This window comes from Panthera onca, chromosome F2 (assembly GCF_046562875.1).
Source record: "Panthera onca isolate mPanOnc1 chromosome F2, mPanOnc1 haplotype 2, whole genome shotgun sequence".
Taxonomy (NCBI): domain Eukaryota; kingdom Metazoa; phylum Chordata; class Mammalia; order Carnivora; family Felidae; genus Panthera; species Panthera onca.
In genome coordinates this window covers 49,738,699-49,754,393 of record NC_138356.1, presented here as the reverse complement: position 1 = coordinate 49,754,393, position 15,695 = coordinate 49,738,699, and the positions used below count along the sequence as shown (strand labels likewise).

The following is a 15,695-nucleotide window of genomic DNA, read 5'->3' as shown; positions in this document are numbered from 1 at the left end:
ATTTATTTTTCCTGACTGAATGCCCTAACTAGAATCTCCAGTGCACTACTGAATAAAAATAGTAAGAGCAGATATGCTTGCCTAGTCTACAGTTAAGGAGAAAACATTCAGTCTTCTACAATTAAAAAATGATGTCAGCAGTAGGTATTTTAAAGTCCCCTTTATCAGGTCAAGAAAGTTCCCTTCTATTCCTACTTTTTTGATAGTTTTTATTGTGAAAGAGTGTTGACTATTGTCATAGCCTTTTCTTTATCTCTTCACATGATCATGTCATTTTGTCCTTTTTTCTATTGATACATTTAATTACATTTGATATTTAGTTAGTAACCAAATATTGCATTGGGGATAAATACCTCTTGATTAAAGTGAATAATCTTTTTTATATATTGCTAAATTTGATTTATTAATATTTGAGGATTTCTGTGTTTACATTGATGAGATATTGGTCTTCATATTCTTGTGATATTTTGTCTGCCTTTAGTATTAGAATAACGTTGGTCTCATAGAATGAATGGAGATTATTTCTTTTTTTTTTTTTCTCCCTCAAAGAATGTAAGAAAGATTGGTAGTTTCTTTTACATGTTTGATAGAATTCATCAGTGAAGCCCTCTGGTCCTAGGTTTTTCTTTTCACAAATTCAACTTCTTTATGTTGCTATAGTTTTATATGGTTTTCTTATATTTTGCTGGATCAGTTTCTGTAATTTGTGGTTTTCTAGAAATTTGTCCACTTCTTATACATCATTTCATGGCATAACTGTTCATTGTATTCCCAAGCCATTCCCCAAAGTATTTCCAACGTAATCTTTTTGTTAAATTGGTCGTGATTTGTGTTTATTCTCAGGGTCAGACTAGTTGTTTGCCACTTTTGTTGAGCTTTTGAAGCATCATGATTAGATTCTTGTTTTGTTTTGTTTTGTTTTGTTTTAATCTAGTCTAACAATCTCTCTATAAATTTTTCTCCCTGTAATTTGAAGCTCTATTATTATGTCCTTAAATGTTTAGGATTGACAAGCTCTCTTGATCAATTTACTCTTTTATTATTACAAAATGACCTACTTTATCCTTGGTAGTATTCTTCACTCTAAAGTCTAACTTGTCTAATATTAATATAAGTAGTACTTCATATTTCTTTAAATTAGTAGGGTATATCTTTTCCATCCCTTTAAATTAAACTCTTTGTGTTTTCATATTTCAAGTGGGTTTCTTATAGGCAATATATAGCTGGCTTTGCCTTTTTAAAAAATCCAATCTAGCGGCGCCTGGGTGGCGCAGTCGGTTAAGCGTCCGACTTCAGCCAGGTCACGATCTCGCGGTCCGTGAGTTCGAGCCCCGCGTCAGGCTCTGGGCTGATGGCTCGGAGCCTGGAGCCTGTTTCCGATTCTGTGTCTCCCTCTCTCTCTGCCCCTCCCCCGTTCATGCTCTGTCTCTCTCTGTCCCAAAAATAAATTAAAAATGTTGAAAAAAAATTAAAAAAAAAAAAATCCATTCTGATAATCTCCGCCTTTTAACTGTAGTATTTTGACTATTTACATTTAATGTGATTGGTTTGGTTAGTTTGCATCTATCAATTTGCTATTTATCTTCTATTTGTCCCATCTGTTCTTTGTTCCATTTCCTTCACTTTCTGTATTCTTTTGGATGAAATGGATACTTTCATGGTTCCATTTTATCTTTTCTTTTGGCTTATTAGTTAGCTATAATCCTTCATTTTGTGATTTGGGGATTTATAGTGTATATATTTAACTTATTACAACCTGCTTTCAAGTGATATCATACTTCTTATCATATAGCACAGTATAAAGACATTATAACCATACACTTCTACTTTCCTCTACTTTTCTAATCTTCCTGTTGCTATTGTCATATATTTTAGTTATATATATGTACCAAACCTTATGCTACATTGTTATTTGTTTTACAGCCAATTATATTTAAAACTATTTACACAATAAGAATAAATCTCATATATTTACCCATCCAGTTATCATTTTTGGTGTTCCTCATTCTTTTAAATACATCTATATGCTATATTACCACCTGGTATCGTTATTCTTGTGCCTAAAGGACTGACTTTATCAATTGTAGTGCATATCTACTGATGATGAGTTCTGTTAGTAGTTGTATGTTTCAAAAACATTGTTACTTCACCATGATTTAAAAGAAATATGAATAAGCATGGAGTTCTAGATTGATCCCTTTTTCTCTGAGTACTTGCACTGTTTCTAGTGAAAAATCTGCAGGCATATTTATTCCTCAGTTATGTATTGAGTCTGTTTTCTCTGGATGCTCTATGGTTTTCTATTTATTATTGGTTTTAAAGAATTTACTTATGATGTATCTTCATATATTCTTATGTATGTTTCTTGTGTTTGGAATTCATTGAGCTTCCTGGATATGTGGTTTATAGTTTTCATGAAATTTGGACAATTTTCAGCCATTATTTCTTCAAATATTTGCTTCTCCTCTCTTGCATGACTTAAATTACTTGTGTATTAGGGCAGCTTCAAATTGTCCATTGCTCACAGATACTTTATTATTTTTTTAAACATTTTTATTTATGCTTCATTTTGGATAGTTTTTATTGCTGTATCTCCAAGTTCACTAATTTTTTTTCTACAATGTTTATTGTTGTCAATCCCATTCAGTATATTTTTACTTTAGACATTATAGTTTTCACTTACAAATGCTTCATTTGAGTCTATTTCTGTCTTTCATGTCTTTAACATTTTGAACACAAGGAATACACTTCTGTAACTGTTTAATATCCTTGTCTACTAATTATAACATCTGTACAAGTTCTTTTTTAGTTTAGCTTTGATTTACATCCTTTTTATGGGTCTTTTTTTTTCTCTCTCTCTCTCTTTTGCATGGTCGGTAATTTTTTATTAGATGCCAGCCCTTGTGAATTTTACATTGTTATATATTATTTTTGTATTCCTATAACCATTATTGAGTCTTTTCTATATGTAGTTGTGTTACTTAAAACATTTTTACCCTTTCATTTCTTGCTTTAAGATCTTTTTTTATGTGATACAGTGTCCATCTAGAGTCAATTATTCCTCACTACTGAGGCCAGAGATTTCTGTGCACGCAACCCAATGACCTCTGAAATTTGATGTTCTCTACAAAACAAAAAGGCAGACACTATTCTCGGGCATTATTACTTGTAATCTTTTTGGGTGGTCCTTTCTCCAGGGTGGGTAGATTCCTCCATTCACGCACTGATCAATATTCAACTTGAGAGAAACCCTCTGAAGATCTTTGGAGTTCTCTCTCTGGATAGTTCTCTTCTCTTCAGTAGTCTGCTCTGTGAACTCTAGTCACCCTTGTCTCCCCAAACTCTCAGCTCCATCACTTACCTCAGGGAGTACACAGGCTCTGTTTGCCTTTTCTCCCCTTATGCTCTGTGTAGGAAACTCTCTAAAAGTGAATGCGAGGACAATTTTAGGATTCAACTCATCTGTTTCCCTTATCTTAATAATTACTGTCCTTAGTTGCCTGATATCCAGTATTATTAAAGCATCTGAGTTATGTATTTGTCCATTTTTGTTGTCTGAGGTAGGAAGGTAGGGAGAAGTCCCTTCTATTCCATCTTGGTTGTAAGTAGTAGCCTTCCTCAGTAGATCTGAAACTTTAGTGTGCCATTCCTGAAACTTTTACAATTATTTCCTAATCCTATTCACGAAGATAATTTTTTTAAATATAAAAGTTCATTAGACTAAATATATTTAAAATATTTTCCAGTTAAAAGTATTAAAACTAAAGGAAGTCCCAGTGACCAGTTATAAAATTTAGCATCAGTTTAAAACATCTTGACATACTTTGTGCATGTTTAAATTAAAAGTCATAATACATTAGAGTTATAAAACTTAAATCTATTCAATTTTCCTTAGAAGATATGACTGAACAGCTAAAATGATGGAAGCTACAGCAAACATTCTAGTTTTAATTGTTAAAATTCAATATACTTAGAATTTTTAACACTATCCCTCCATAAGTCAAAAACATTAAAAATTGTATCCATATAAATTCAAATTCTGTGAAACAGTGCACACAATAACACAGAATATACCAAACCATACTTCATTGATGAAATAGTACCATATTAAAAGAGACAATATTAGACACACTGAAATCATAAATCACTATATTTCAACAAGTAGTTTTTAATATCAAAATAATAAAGATGTAAACACAGATATACTGGAAAACTACTATAGGTGGAAAAAGGAAGCTACTGACATTTTGTTTAGGAATTTAACATATGCACAATAACCAGACAAAGCACAAAACAACAAACCAATTAACTGTGCATATGAATACATGCATTAAACATTGTGCATGCTAAAATTTACCTGAATTATATGAACATAAGGCTTTATCTGGAAAAAAAATGTTAAAATAATGTCAAAATACATTTAAAAATCTTTAAATGTAATAGGGATATTGAAATTTAATCTCTGCTTTATAGTACAGGCCGTAGTTTAACAATTTTATTATAAAATAAGAAGGACCATACTCATTCAGAATAAAATAAAGAAGGGAGACACATCATATCTGAATTAGTACAAAAGTGCATTAGTACATTCAAGTTATGTTAGTTGAAACTTAGATTGAATGAAATAAACAGGCTAAGAGAAGGTACATAAAATAAAAAATTACTAATAGACCTGCCATGCATACTCATGGCTATCAATTTTATTTTATAATACATGGTTATACAACAAACTATGAAATGTAAAAAGTAATGGTTACACAGAGAAATTTAGCAGGCAATAAGCAACTAATGAGCTTAAATTGAAGGAATCTTAGAAAAACATTATTGTTTTGAATTCTTGATTTTGAAAAAGTGTATTTTAAAATTGATTTCTTCTGGAAGAGGGACACTTTGAAGATTTACAGGGACAAGTTGTTTTGATATTCTCACTTAATTAAAATGTACATATAGAAAAAGAAATTGTCACAAGTTAGCAGAATACAAATTAGATTTTTCTAACAAATGTTTTAAAAGGTAGGAAAATGTGAATAAGTTGTTTTCACCTTGAAAGATGAGCAAATTATCATATGAATATACATCAGAAATTTAAAGGAATGTATGAATTATGATGCCATAAAAATACCAGAGAAGTGTAAAGATGCCCTAATACTTGGAAAAAATATAATTATTTATCCTGGCACATCTAAGTCATTAACCTAAAGGTAATAAGTCACAGGCAAAGAAAATAATAGGTTCATAGGTTATCACAGAAGCTTAGTTTCTAATGTTCAATTAAAAGATTTAAAATTTGAATGACATGATTCTAAACTCTATTTAACAAATAGAGAAGTAGTACATTTGGCAATATTTTACATAGTTGATTTGTCTGATTAGTAATCTACACAGCAGTGGAATTTATATAGAGTATTTTAAGGAAAAAGAATATTCTAACCACCGTATAGGAATTTCTAAAGACAGAGTATAATTACAGAAATTAGAAAAAAATAGTACGGTTGAATAATTTTATAAGTATTGTAACATTTATCCAGGATGTATTTTCAGAAATTAAAGATAAACTGAATCATCTAGATTAAACTAGAATTTTAAAAAAATCAACATAAACTCTTAAATTACCAGTTTTGACCAACACTTACCACCATTTTACTTATCAGGTTACCAACTTACCTTCCACCATTTTCATTTAAAACAGATTTAATGTATTTACTATATATTTTAAAAAATCTATTTACACTGAGTTTCCTGCCATCGTTTTCATGTACAGCTTGTTTAAACACTCATGTATATTTTTCTAGCCCTTTAACATTTTAACTTTCTACATTTACATTTTCTTAAATCTGAAATTAATTTTTGTATACTATATATAGCAGTGGTAGGCTGGTAAATGTTTAAGAACTATCAGTCTGGGGGAGACTAAAGCCTTGATTTGCAACATTGTCAATTTCTGTAATGTAAATACTCCCATATAGCCAATTCAAGCAACCCATGTCAATGACTGTGAAGGGAAGAGATATGCCTAACAGGCTCTGGTTCCAGTATCCCATCAGAAAAAGAATTATTAGCCATACTAAAGTTAAAACATAATAGAAGTATTCCTAGTGGAAGACAGAAACATAAACTGAACATGAATAGATTCATGTTGCTTTAAAATGTCAAAAACTCTTATTATATCACGAAGACACAGAAAACTCAAGAGTAACAATAATAAAGAAACTCACCATCCAAAAAGCAAAGACAATAAAAATAACAAAAGAAGAGATGAAGTTACAATAACCTTTCCAAACAAGAAAAAAAAAAGAATAAAAGTAATAATAGAGAATAATACTGTGTACAATCAATAGAGCACACATGTATTAAATGATAGTACAAAACTGTCTTATGAAGAGTTGATCACAAGGTATGCAGCAAAAAATCATGGGAAAAAAGTGTAATAGAAATGTGTTACATAGTTAATAAATAAAATTATCATGTTACTGCAAAATTTGAATTGCTGCAGTATATATAATTTTAAATTGTAATACCAATGAATTGTTATATATTTCCTTAAGTGAAAACACTGAACATAATTATAAATCTAAGTAAATATCTATATTGAAACTGTATTTTACATGCTGAAACAATTAACATTTTTAGAAGTTTTATAATTCTTTGTAAATATCTCTGTATCATGTTAAATGCTTTTTATTAAAATATGTAAGATGATGATATTCATATTCATTTAGCCACATATGCAAATTAATGCAAATATAATATATCCAAACCCTAGAATTTCAAATGGATAAATATTTACGAAAGGAAATATATCTGTTGTGGTCTTCCTACTTTATGTCTCTTTACTGTTCAGGTGTTTGGGGGTTTTTTAAAGATTTTCTTTTAAGTAACCTCTACACCAACGTGGGACTCAAACTGACAACCTTGAGATCAAGAGTTCTATACTCCACCGATTAAGCCAGCCAGGTGCCCCTACTGTTTGTTTTTTAATGGTGACTGAATCGTGGAACTGTATTCTTGGAAACAGTGTTCCCACATGTAACAGGACGTCTTCAGTAAAGCTGAGTGTATTTCCCATATTGATATTATAATATTTATAACGGCTTTCTTTTTTAAGAATATCAAGATAAGAGTGTAATTTCATGTCCTTTTTACATCTTGAATGATCTGAACATTATGTTTTAATGACAGGTTTAACTGATCTAAGTTTATTATATATTTTTCAATTTGCAAGATATTATTTGAGGATTTTTCTGCAAAACATACTGTTAAGCAGACCTTCAAAGTGGTTTTTTGAAAGTCACTTATAGCGTGTAGTGATCTACATCAATTTTAAAGTCAGAGGGTGGTCCCAAATGATTTTCCTTTTTATCACTGTCTAATACAATATGCCCTAGGGAAAAGGATATAAAGTGAAATAATCAGTACCACCACCAAGAAGTGTAAGATTTAATTCAGCAGTGTAGATTTTTACTGTCAGAAATTAGAACAAGATATTTTAATGAATTTTAGATTAATAGTTAAAGGATTACACTACTTCTTAAAACTGTAAGAATAGCATCACTATAATTTAGAATAAAAGACATTCACCAAACTTTCAAAACTATAGCTGTCCCTATAGATACCGTTAAGAAGTACCTAATATTTTAAAAACAAATAAGACAATGAATATGAGTGTTTTCTGTCAAGGGTATAGTTCCTTTGTCTTTTTAAAATTATAATTTCGGTTCATGATTAAAACATCATAATTTATAAGAAGTTTTTAAATTGGAAAAAAGATATCATAGTTTTTCAAGCTATTAAAGCTTAAATTTTTACTGCAGGGATTGAAAAAATATGTGTGTATATATATACATATATGTATATATATGGAATATGTACTTACATATAGGATATATATAATATTTTTTTAACAATGTACATATTTTGATGCAAACTATGATGCTGGAAATTGTTCAAGGGATTTTAATGAGGGGAGATAGGGACTATTTACTTATTGTGACATTTAGCAATTGGAGACCATTATGGTCATTGCCTAATAAGAACTTATAATTCAGGGTTGCCTGGGTGGCTCAGTTGGTTAAGCATCTGACTCTTGATTTCGGCTCAGGTTGGGATCACACGATTTGCGAATTTGAGCCCCACATCAGGCTCTGCGCTGATAGCATGGAATCTACTTGGAATTTTCTTTCTCCTTCTCCATGTGCCCCGCCCCCACTCACGTGCAAGCTCTCTCTCTCAAAAATAAATAAATAAACATTAAGAAAAAGAACTTCTCTAAATGCAAGCAAAGACATTTCCTTCCTATTTTTTTCCATTGCAGTTCACTGCTTTCCCTGATATTTACTACACTTAACTTGCTCCATTTCCAAAATATATGAGGTTTATTTATAAGCACAGTAGGCATTTGCTTATATGGTACAATGAAAGGAAACTCCTTCCCTTAAAACATTTTTTTCCAAGTTGCAACACATCAAGGAGAAGGAATACATCATGTTAAGACATTATTGTGCTATTTCTGTTAGACTTCTACCCTCAAATTCTTTTTAAAAATGATAAATCTCATAATCCTTAGCCTGACACTCAACACTTTCTATATATAAGTCTCATACTATTTAGATTTTATGTCTTCATCCTAGCATAATTAACTATTTACTTTTCTCACCTCTATATATTGAAATCTTACTTATTCTTAAGGCCTAGCTAAAATGCTGAGCACAGCTTGTATTATTCCCTAATACCTCTACATAAGCTTAAAATTTTAATTTTTACAACTCTACTTTCTATATATAAAAAGATTATACAAATACCAAGATTATGGCATGATTATGTATAGAGACATAAATTATGTTTTATTATCCTTATATTTTTCCCTTATACATTTTAAAGAGGTGGCAAGCTCTTTGTGTTTCTTTTAATTAGCGAAATTTATGTTTCAGGTTGGAAAGCAAAGTGACACATAGCATTTTACTTTCCATACTCTAGGCTTATTAATGAGATTAAGCAAGAGGAGAGAAATAAGAGAGGAGGGTAGACGGGGCAGAAAAAGGATGGCACTGCTAAAGGTCAATATTTCTCAGAATTAGGAAGGGGCCAATGGCTAGAGAGACTTGTGAATAATAGGGAATCAGGCTCTAGGACCTCTCTGAAGTCCAGTGATATTTTAGGATTCTAGGATGATAGCCCCATGATGTAGCTGGATGCTAAGCACCAAAGAAACCAGCATTGGTAAAAAATGCTATACATAAACCTAACTTCAAATAACCATTATGCATTGGGACAAATTAGTGAAGCTCTATAAGGATTAAAAATCAATGGGTCTTTTCTGAATATTTTCCTTTTTGGGAGCTTCCTGGAACTGCCAGCACGAACTAGGAATAGGTAAGGAGAAGGAGTAAAGATTGATATTTGACTGGGAACAAAGATACCTAAATAAGATTAAAGTAAGGATTAAATACAATATTTGAAAAATAAGTGTGTATTTTGCGTACAAGTTTGTGAATAAGAGTTTTACCTGCTACCTAAATATAATGTATCTTTGGATCAAACACAGTATCAAGCACCATAACAGCTAAGTAAATATCTGTTGATGTAAATAAAATAATGTGAATTCCAAAAGAAAGCAAAAAAAGAAGGAAAAAAGGACAAATAAAAAACAAATAAGCAATCCCTATAAAAATAACACCAACATTCTTCACAGAGCTAGAACAAACAATCCTAAAATTTGTATGGAACCAGAAAAGACCTCGAATAGCCAAAGCAATCTTGAAAACAAACAAACAAACAAAAAACAACAACAACAAAAAAAAACAAAGCAGGAAGCATCACAATCCCAGATTTAAAGCTGTATTACAAAGCTGTAATAATTAAGACAGTATGGTACTGGCACAAAAATAGAACAGAAAACCCAGAAATGGACCCACAAACATATGACCAACTAATTTTTGACAATGCAGGAAAGAATATCCAATGAAAGAAAGATAGTCTCTTCAGCAATTGGTGCTGGGAAAACTGGACAGCGACATGCAGAAGAATGAACCTGGACCACTTTCTTACACCATATACAAAAATAAACTCAAAATGGATGAAAGACCTAAATGTAAGACAGGAAACCATCAAAATCCTCGAGGAGAAAGCAGGCAAAAACCTCTTTGATCTTGGCAGCAGCAACTTCTTACTCAACATGTCTCCGGAGGCAAGGGAAACAAAAGCAAAAATGAACTACTGGGACCTCATCAAAATAAAAAGCTTCTGCACAGTGAAGGAAACAATCAGAAACCAAAAGGCAACAGACGGAATGGGAGAAGATATTTGCAAACTACATATCAGATAAAGGGTTAGTATCCAAAATCTATAAGAAACTGATTAAACTCAACACTCAAAAAACAAATAATCCAGCGAAGAAGACATGAATAGACACTTCTTCAAAGAAGACATCCAGGTGGCCAACCGACACATGAAAAAATGCTCAACATCACTCTTCATCAGAGAAATACAAATCAAAACCACAATGTGATACCACCTTATGCCTGTCAGAATGGCTAACATTAACAATTCAGACAACAACAGATGTTGGCGAGGATGCGGAGAAAGAGGATCTCTTTTGCATTGTTGGTGGCAATGCAAGCTGGTGCAGCCACTCTGGAAAACAGTATGGAGGTTTCTCAAAAAATTAAAAATAGAACTACCCTACGACCCAGCGATTGCACTACTAGGTATTTATCCAAGGAATATGGGTATGCTGTTTCGAAGGGGCACATGCACCCCAATGTTTATAGCAGCCCTATCAACAATAGCCAAAGTATGGAAAGACACAAATGGGGTATTACTTGGCAATCAAAAAGAATGAAATCTTGCCATTTGCAACTACGTGGATGGAACTGGAGGGTATTATGTTAAGCAAAATTAGTCAGTCAGAGAAAGACAAATATCCTATGACTTCACTCATATGAGGACTTTAAGATACAAAACAGATGAACATAAGGGAGGGGAAGCAAAAATAATATAAAAACAGGGAGGTTTTAACAAAAACATAAATAAAAATAAATATAAATAATAAACATAAATAATATAAAAACATAAGAGAATCTTAAATATGGAGAACAGACAGAGGGTTACTAGAGGGGTTATGGGAGGGGGGATAAGCTAAATGGGTAAGAGACATTAAGAAATCTACTCTTGAAATCATTGTTATACTATGTGTTAACTAACTTGGATGTAAATTAAAAAATAAATTAAAATATGCAATTAAAAAAACAAATAATACTGTATAAAATATTAAACAAAATTTATAAGAATCTACATTAAATGTAGATGTATGAAATTACTCCAATAAAAAATAAATCTTTTCATAATGGATTTAAGACCAACTGTACATTTTTTTCAAAAGATAAACCTTAAATATAAGAATGTAAAGAGACGAAAGTAAAAGCTCTGAGAAAGATATACCACACACACAAAACAAAGAAAAGCAGCTGCAGCAGTATTAACATCAAGCGAAGAGAGTCTTAAGGAAAAAGCATTCCTAGATATAGAGACACATTACGTAATGACAAAATCAACACTCTATTACAAAAAGCATAATAATTTTAGTTTATATGCACCTAATAACATAATCTCAAAAGCTATAAAGCGAATAATGACAAAAATAAAGGAAAAGTCCACAATCATACGTGGAAATGTTAACATGTCTCTCAGTAACTGATGGAATATTCAGACAAAAAATAAAAAAAGCAAACCCAGAAGATTTGAACAATAAAATTGGTAAACCTTATTAACTTGTAAAACATGTACAGAACTGCGACAAAATAAACATTCTTTTCAAGAACATTTAAGCACCACAAATAAAATGAATAATTTTAAAGATTCCAAATGATTCAAAGTATACACTCTCACAAGAAGGCAGTTATGCCAGATGTCAAGAAAAAGAGAAAAAAAAACTAAAAAAAACCGTCTAGAGTTTGGAAATTTAACAATAAACTCCTAAATAACTGATAGATAAATGAAAGCAACACAATACAAAGTATCTAAGTTTTTTTCTGATGAAATGAGGACAAACAAACTACATCTAAACAAAGTAAAGGAGAGAAATAATAACAAAACTTAATGAAAAAGATAACAAATACAACCTAGAAACGAAACAAACCAGTTTTTTGTTTGAAAAGACTAATAAAATTAAGTCTGGCCAAGAAAAACAAGAAAAGAAAAAGAAGGAACAAATTAACCAATACTGGGGAAAAGAGGACATCACTAAACATCCAACGGACATTAACTAGATAATAAGATGTTATTATGAATAATTTTATGCAAATAGTTTTTTACATTAGGAGAAATGTACAAGTTCCAAGAAAAAAAAACAACTTAACAAAGCTGACACAAGACACAAATTTTTGAATAGTTCTAAATTTAGAAAAAAAAAGGAAATTATCATTTAAAACCTATACTTTAACAAATTGCCAACCTTGATGCCTTAAATGGTGACGACTTCTTTCTAAGCATTTAAAGAAGAAATAATACTAATAATGCACAGATTCTTTCAAACAATAGAAAATAGGGTATACTTCCAAACACTTTTTATGAGGCCAGCATTACCCTGAAATCAAAAGTTGACAATGATTATTACAAGAAAGGGAAATATGGTATCTAACAGAAAAAGAAGAAATATTTTCTAACACTTCTCTGAAGGCAGTATAGCATTGATAACAAAGGTAATAAAGGACAATCTTTCTTTCTCCTGAATATGGATGAAAAAATTTTATGTATAGTATCAGCAAACTGAAACAAGGGATAGAAGAAATGACAGTGCATCATGAGCTAGCTGAGTTTATCACAGGAGTACTAGATTTACATTTGAAAATCAATGCAATATACCACATTAATAGAATAAAAGAGAAACATCACCTGGTTATATCCATATATGCAGGGGAAAAAGTGATACAATTCAATATCTATTCATGATTAAAACTTTCATAAAAGTAGGAATAAAATAGAACTTCCTGAATCTCAGTGTAAAAAATCTTAAGGCAAATATCAACTATAATTGAGAAATATTTAAAGCTTTTCCCAAGGAATGGGGAACAAAATATGGATGGCAACTTCTACTCAACATTGTTATCACTTCCACTCGGCATTTTATCATGGGACCCTGCCGAAGTGTTAACTAAGAAAAAGGAAAGCAAGATATAACAGGAATTTGAAAGTAACAGGAGAAATTGTCATTATTCACAGACAACATAATAATATTGTGCATCAAATTTCAAAATAATGTATGTAAATGTTATTAGGATTTGCTGAATAATAATAAATAATAACTTTTATTTCTGTATACCAACATCAGTTAAAATTAAATCCCTAGTTACAGATCTAATAAAGATGTAAAACCTCTACACTGAAACTTATTAAAATATTACTTGGAGATATATCAATTCATGGAGTGGAATCTACCTCACTCTGGAGAGACTTCAGTTCTCCCTAAAATGTTCACTGTAATTTGAATCAAAATTCCAAAAGGGTATTTGTGAAAAAAAATAATGTGATATTCAATTTGTTTGCTAGTGAAAAAAATTAACAATATTAATAATGATCTTAAAGAAGAACAAAGCTGGGTTAGTTACACTACCAGATATCACAATTTATTATAGACCTACAGTAATTAAGATACTTTAATATTGGCACAAAAACAGAAAAGTTGCCTAATTGAAAGGAACAGACTTCAGAAACTTAACCACATATTGGGAAGGCCTTTTTTAATTTTTTTTTTAACGTTTATTTATTTTTGAGACAGAGAGAGACAGAGCATGAACGGGGGAGGGTCAGAGAGAGAGGGAGACACAGAATCTGAAACAGGCTCCAGGCTCTGAGCGGTCAGCACAGAGCCCGACGTGGGGCTCGAACTCACGGACTGCGAGATCATGACCTGAGCCGAAGTCGGACGCTCAACCAACTGAGCCATCCAGGCACCCCTGGGAAGGCCTTTTTAACAAATGTCCTGGATCAAGTGGACATCCAAAGGGTTAAGAATGAATTTTGATCCCTACCTCACACAATATACAAAACTCAATTCCAAACTAGATATAGATTTAATGAGCAGAGTAAAGCACTATTCTAGAAGAAGACATAGGCATATCATTATGACCTCAAAGAAGATATGTTTATACACATCACACCAAAAAAACACTAACATTAAAGAAAAAAATTGAAAACTAAAATACACTCACATTAAAAATTTCTGTTGGTCATAAGATTCCATTAAAGAGGGGAAAGGCAAGTCATAGAATAAAATACATATATTTATACTATAAATAATTTAAATCTATAAATAATTTAAATCTATAATATCTATAATATCAATAACACTCATAAATCAATAAACTAGAACCCAAATGAAAAATGGGCTAAAAATTTGACTAGGCTCGTCATAAAAGAGAGTATCTATGGTCAATCAACCTATGAAAAGGTTATTAGAGAAAGGTAAATCAAAGCCACAATGAGGTAACACTGCACATCTACCTGAATGGATAAGTGAAAATAAAAATACCAAAAATAAGTAATGATGTTGAGAAACTCAAACCCTCATTCACTACTCTAGGAAGTATAAATTGGTACAGTTCTTTACTGTAGGAAATAAAATGGGTTTTGAGAAACTGTTTAATAATATCTACCACAGTTGAATATATGCATAGCCTGTTACCCATCTATTCTACTACTAGGTATATTCAAAGCAAAAATGAATACATATGATTACCCAAAGGCATGTATGAGAAAGTTCATAGCAGCACTATTAAGAACAGCCCAAATCTGAAACCAAAGTATTAATCAACTGTAGAATGCATAAATCCTTGTATACTTATAAAAACGAATTGCATATAGCAATGAAAATAAGTTAACTGCAATTATTTGCAACAATATTGGTAAATCTCACAAACATATTGGGAAGAAAAAAAAAGCCAGATGTGAAAGTGTAATATACTGTGTAATTCCATTTCTATAAAATTCATAGGTGTATGTGAGTATTCCATTGACATGAAGTTAAAAAAGAAGGGGCGCCTGGGTGGCTCAGTCGGTTAAGCGGCCGACTTCGGCTCAGGTCATGACCTCACGGTTTGTGAGTTCAAGCCCCGCGTCAGGCTCTGTGCTGACAGCTCAGAGCCTGGAGCCTGTTTCAGATTCTGTGTCTCCCTCTCTCTCTGCCCCTCCCCTGCTCATGCTCTGTCTCTGTCTCAAAAATAAATAAACATTAAAAAAATTAAAAAAAAAAAAAAAAAAGAAGCAAAGCTGTTTTATGGTGTTTGAAGTCAGCACAGTTGTTACCTTGACAGGGAGAATAATTACCGGAAGAGAGCAAGAGAGAGGCTGGTGATGTTCTGTTTCTTGATGGGGGTGCTACTTATATGGTGTTGCTACTTTGTGTAAATTCACTTGGGGATATATTTATGATTTATACACGTTTCTGTATAGATGCTACAATTCAGTAAAGTATACTGAAAATGTAGAGTTCTGCTTCTGGGAATGATAGAGTAAGTTATATTGGACTAATTCTGCCAGTAATAATTACAAACTCTGGATAAATATTTTAATAAAAAACTGTTTAAAGATACCAGAGAACAAACAAATGCAGGCAGAAATCAGTGATATGACCCTTGAAATAGTTAAAGTACATATTGAAACAGCTTTTCTCCTACAGGCTTTCCCAACTTGGTTCACTGCCC

General features: G+C 31.6%; 1 protein-coding gene across 49 annotated transcripts in view; it reads right to left on the bottom strand.

The window, feature by feature from the left end:
* RIMS2 (regulating synaptic membrane exocytosis 2) overlaps positions 1–15,695 on the bottom strand; it is a 602,465-nt gene that overhangs the window by 246,547 nt on the left and 340,223 nt on the right. For 14 of the 49 annotated variants that reach the window (XM_060611071.3, XM_060611073.3, XM_060611075.3 and 11 more), the window contains one exon: positions 4,358–4,384. The exons of the other annotated variants lie outside the window; for them this stretch is intronic. In XM_060611071.3, the coding sequence (XP_060467054.2) occupies positions 4,358–4,384 (27 nt within the window). The remainder of the gene's footprint in view (positions 1–4,357; positions 4,385–15,695) is intronic. 49 annotated transcript variants of the gene reach the window in all.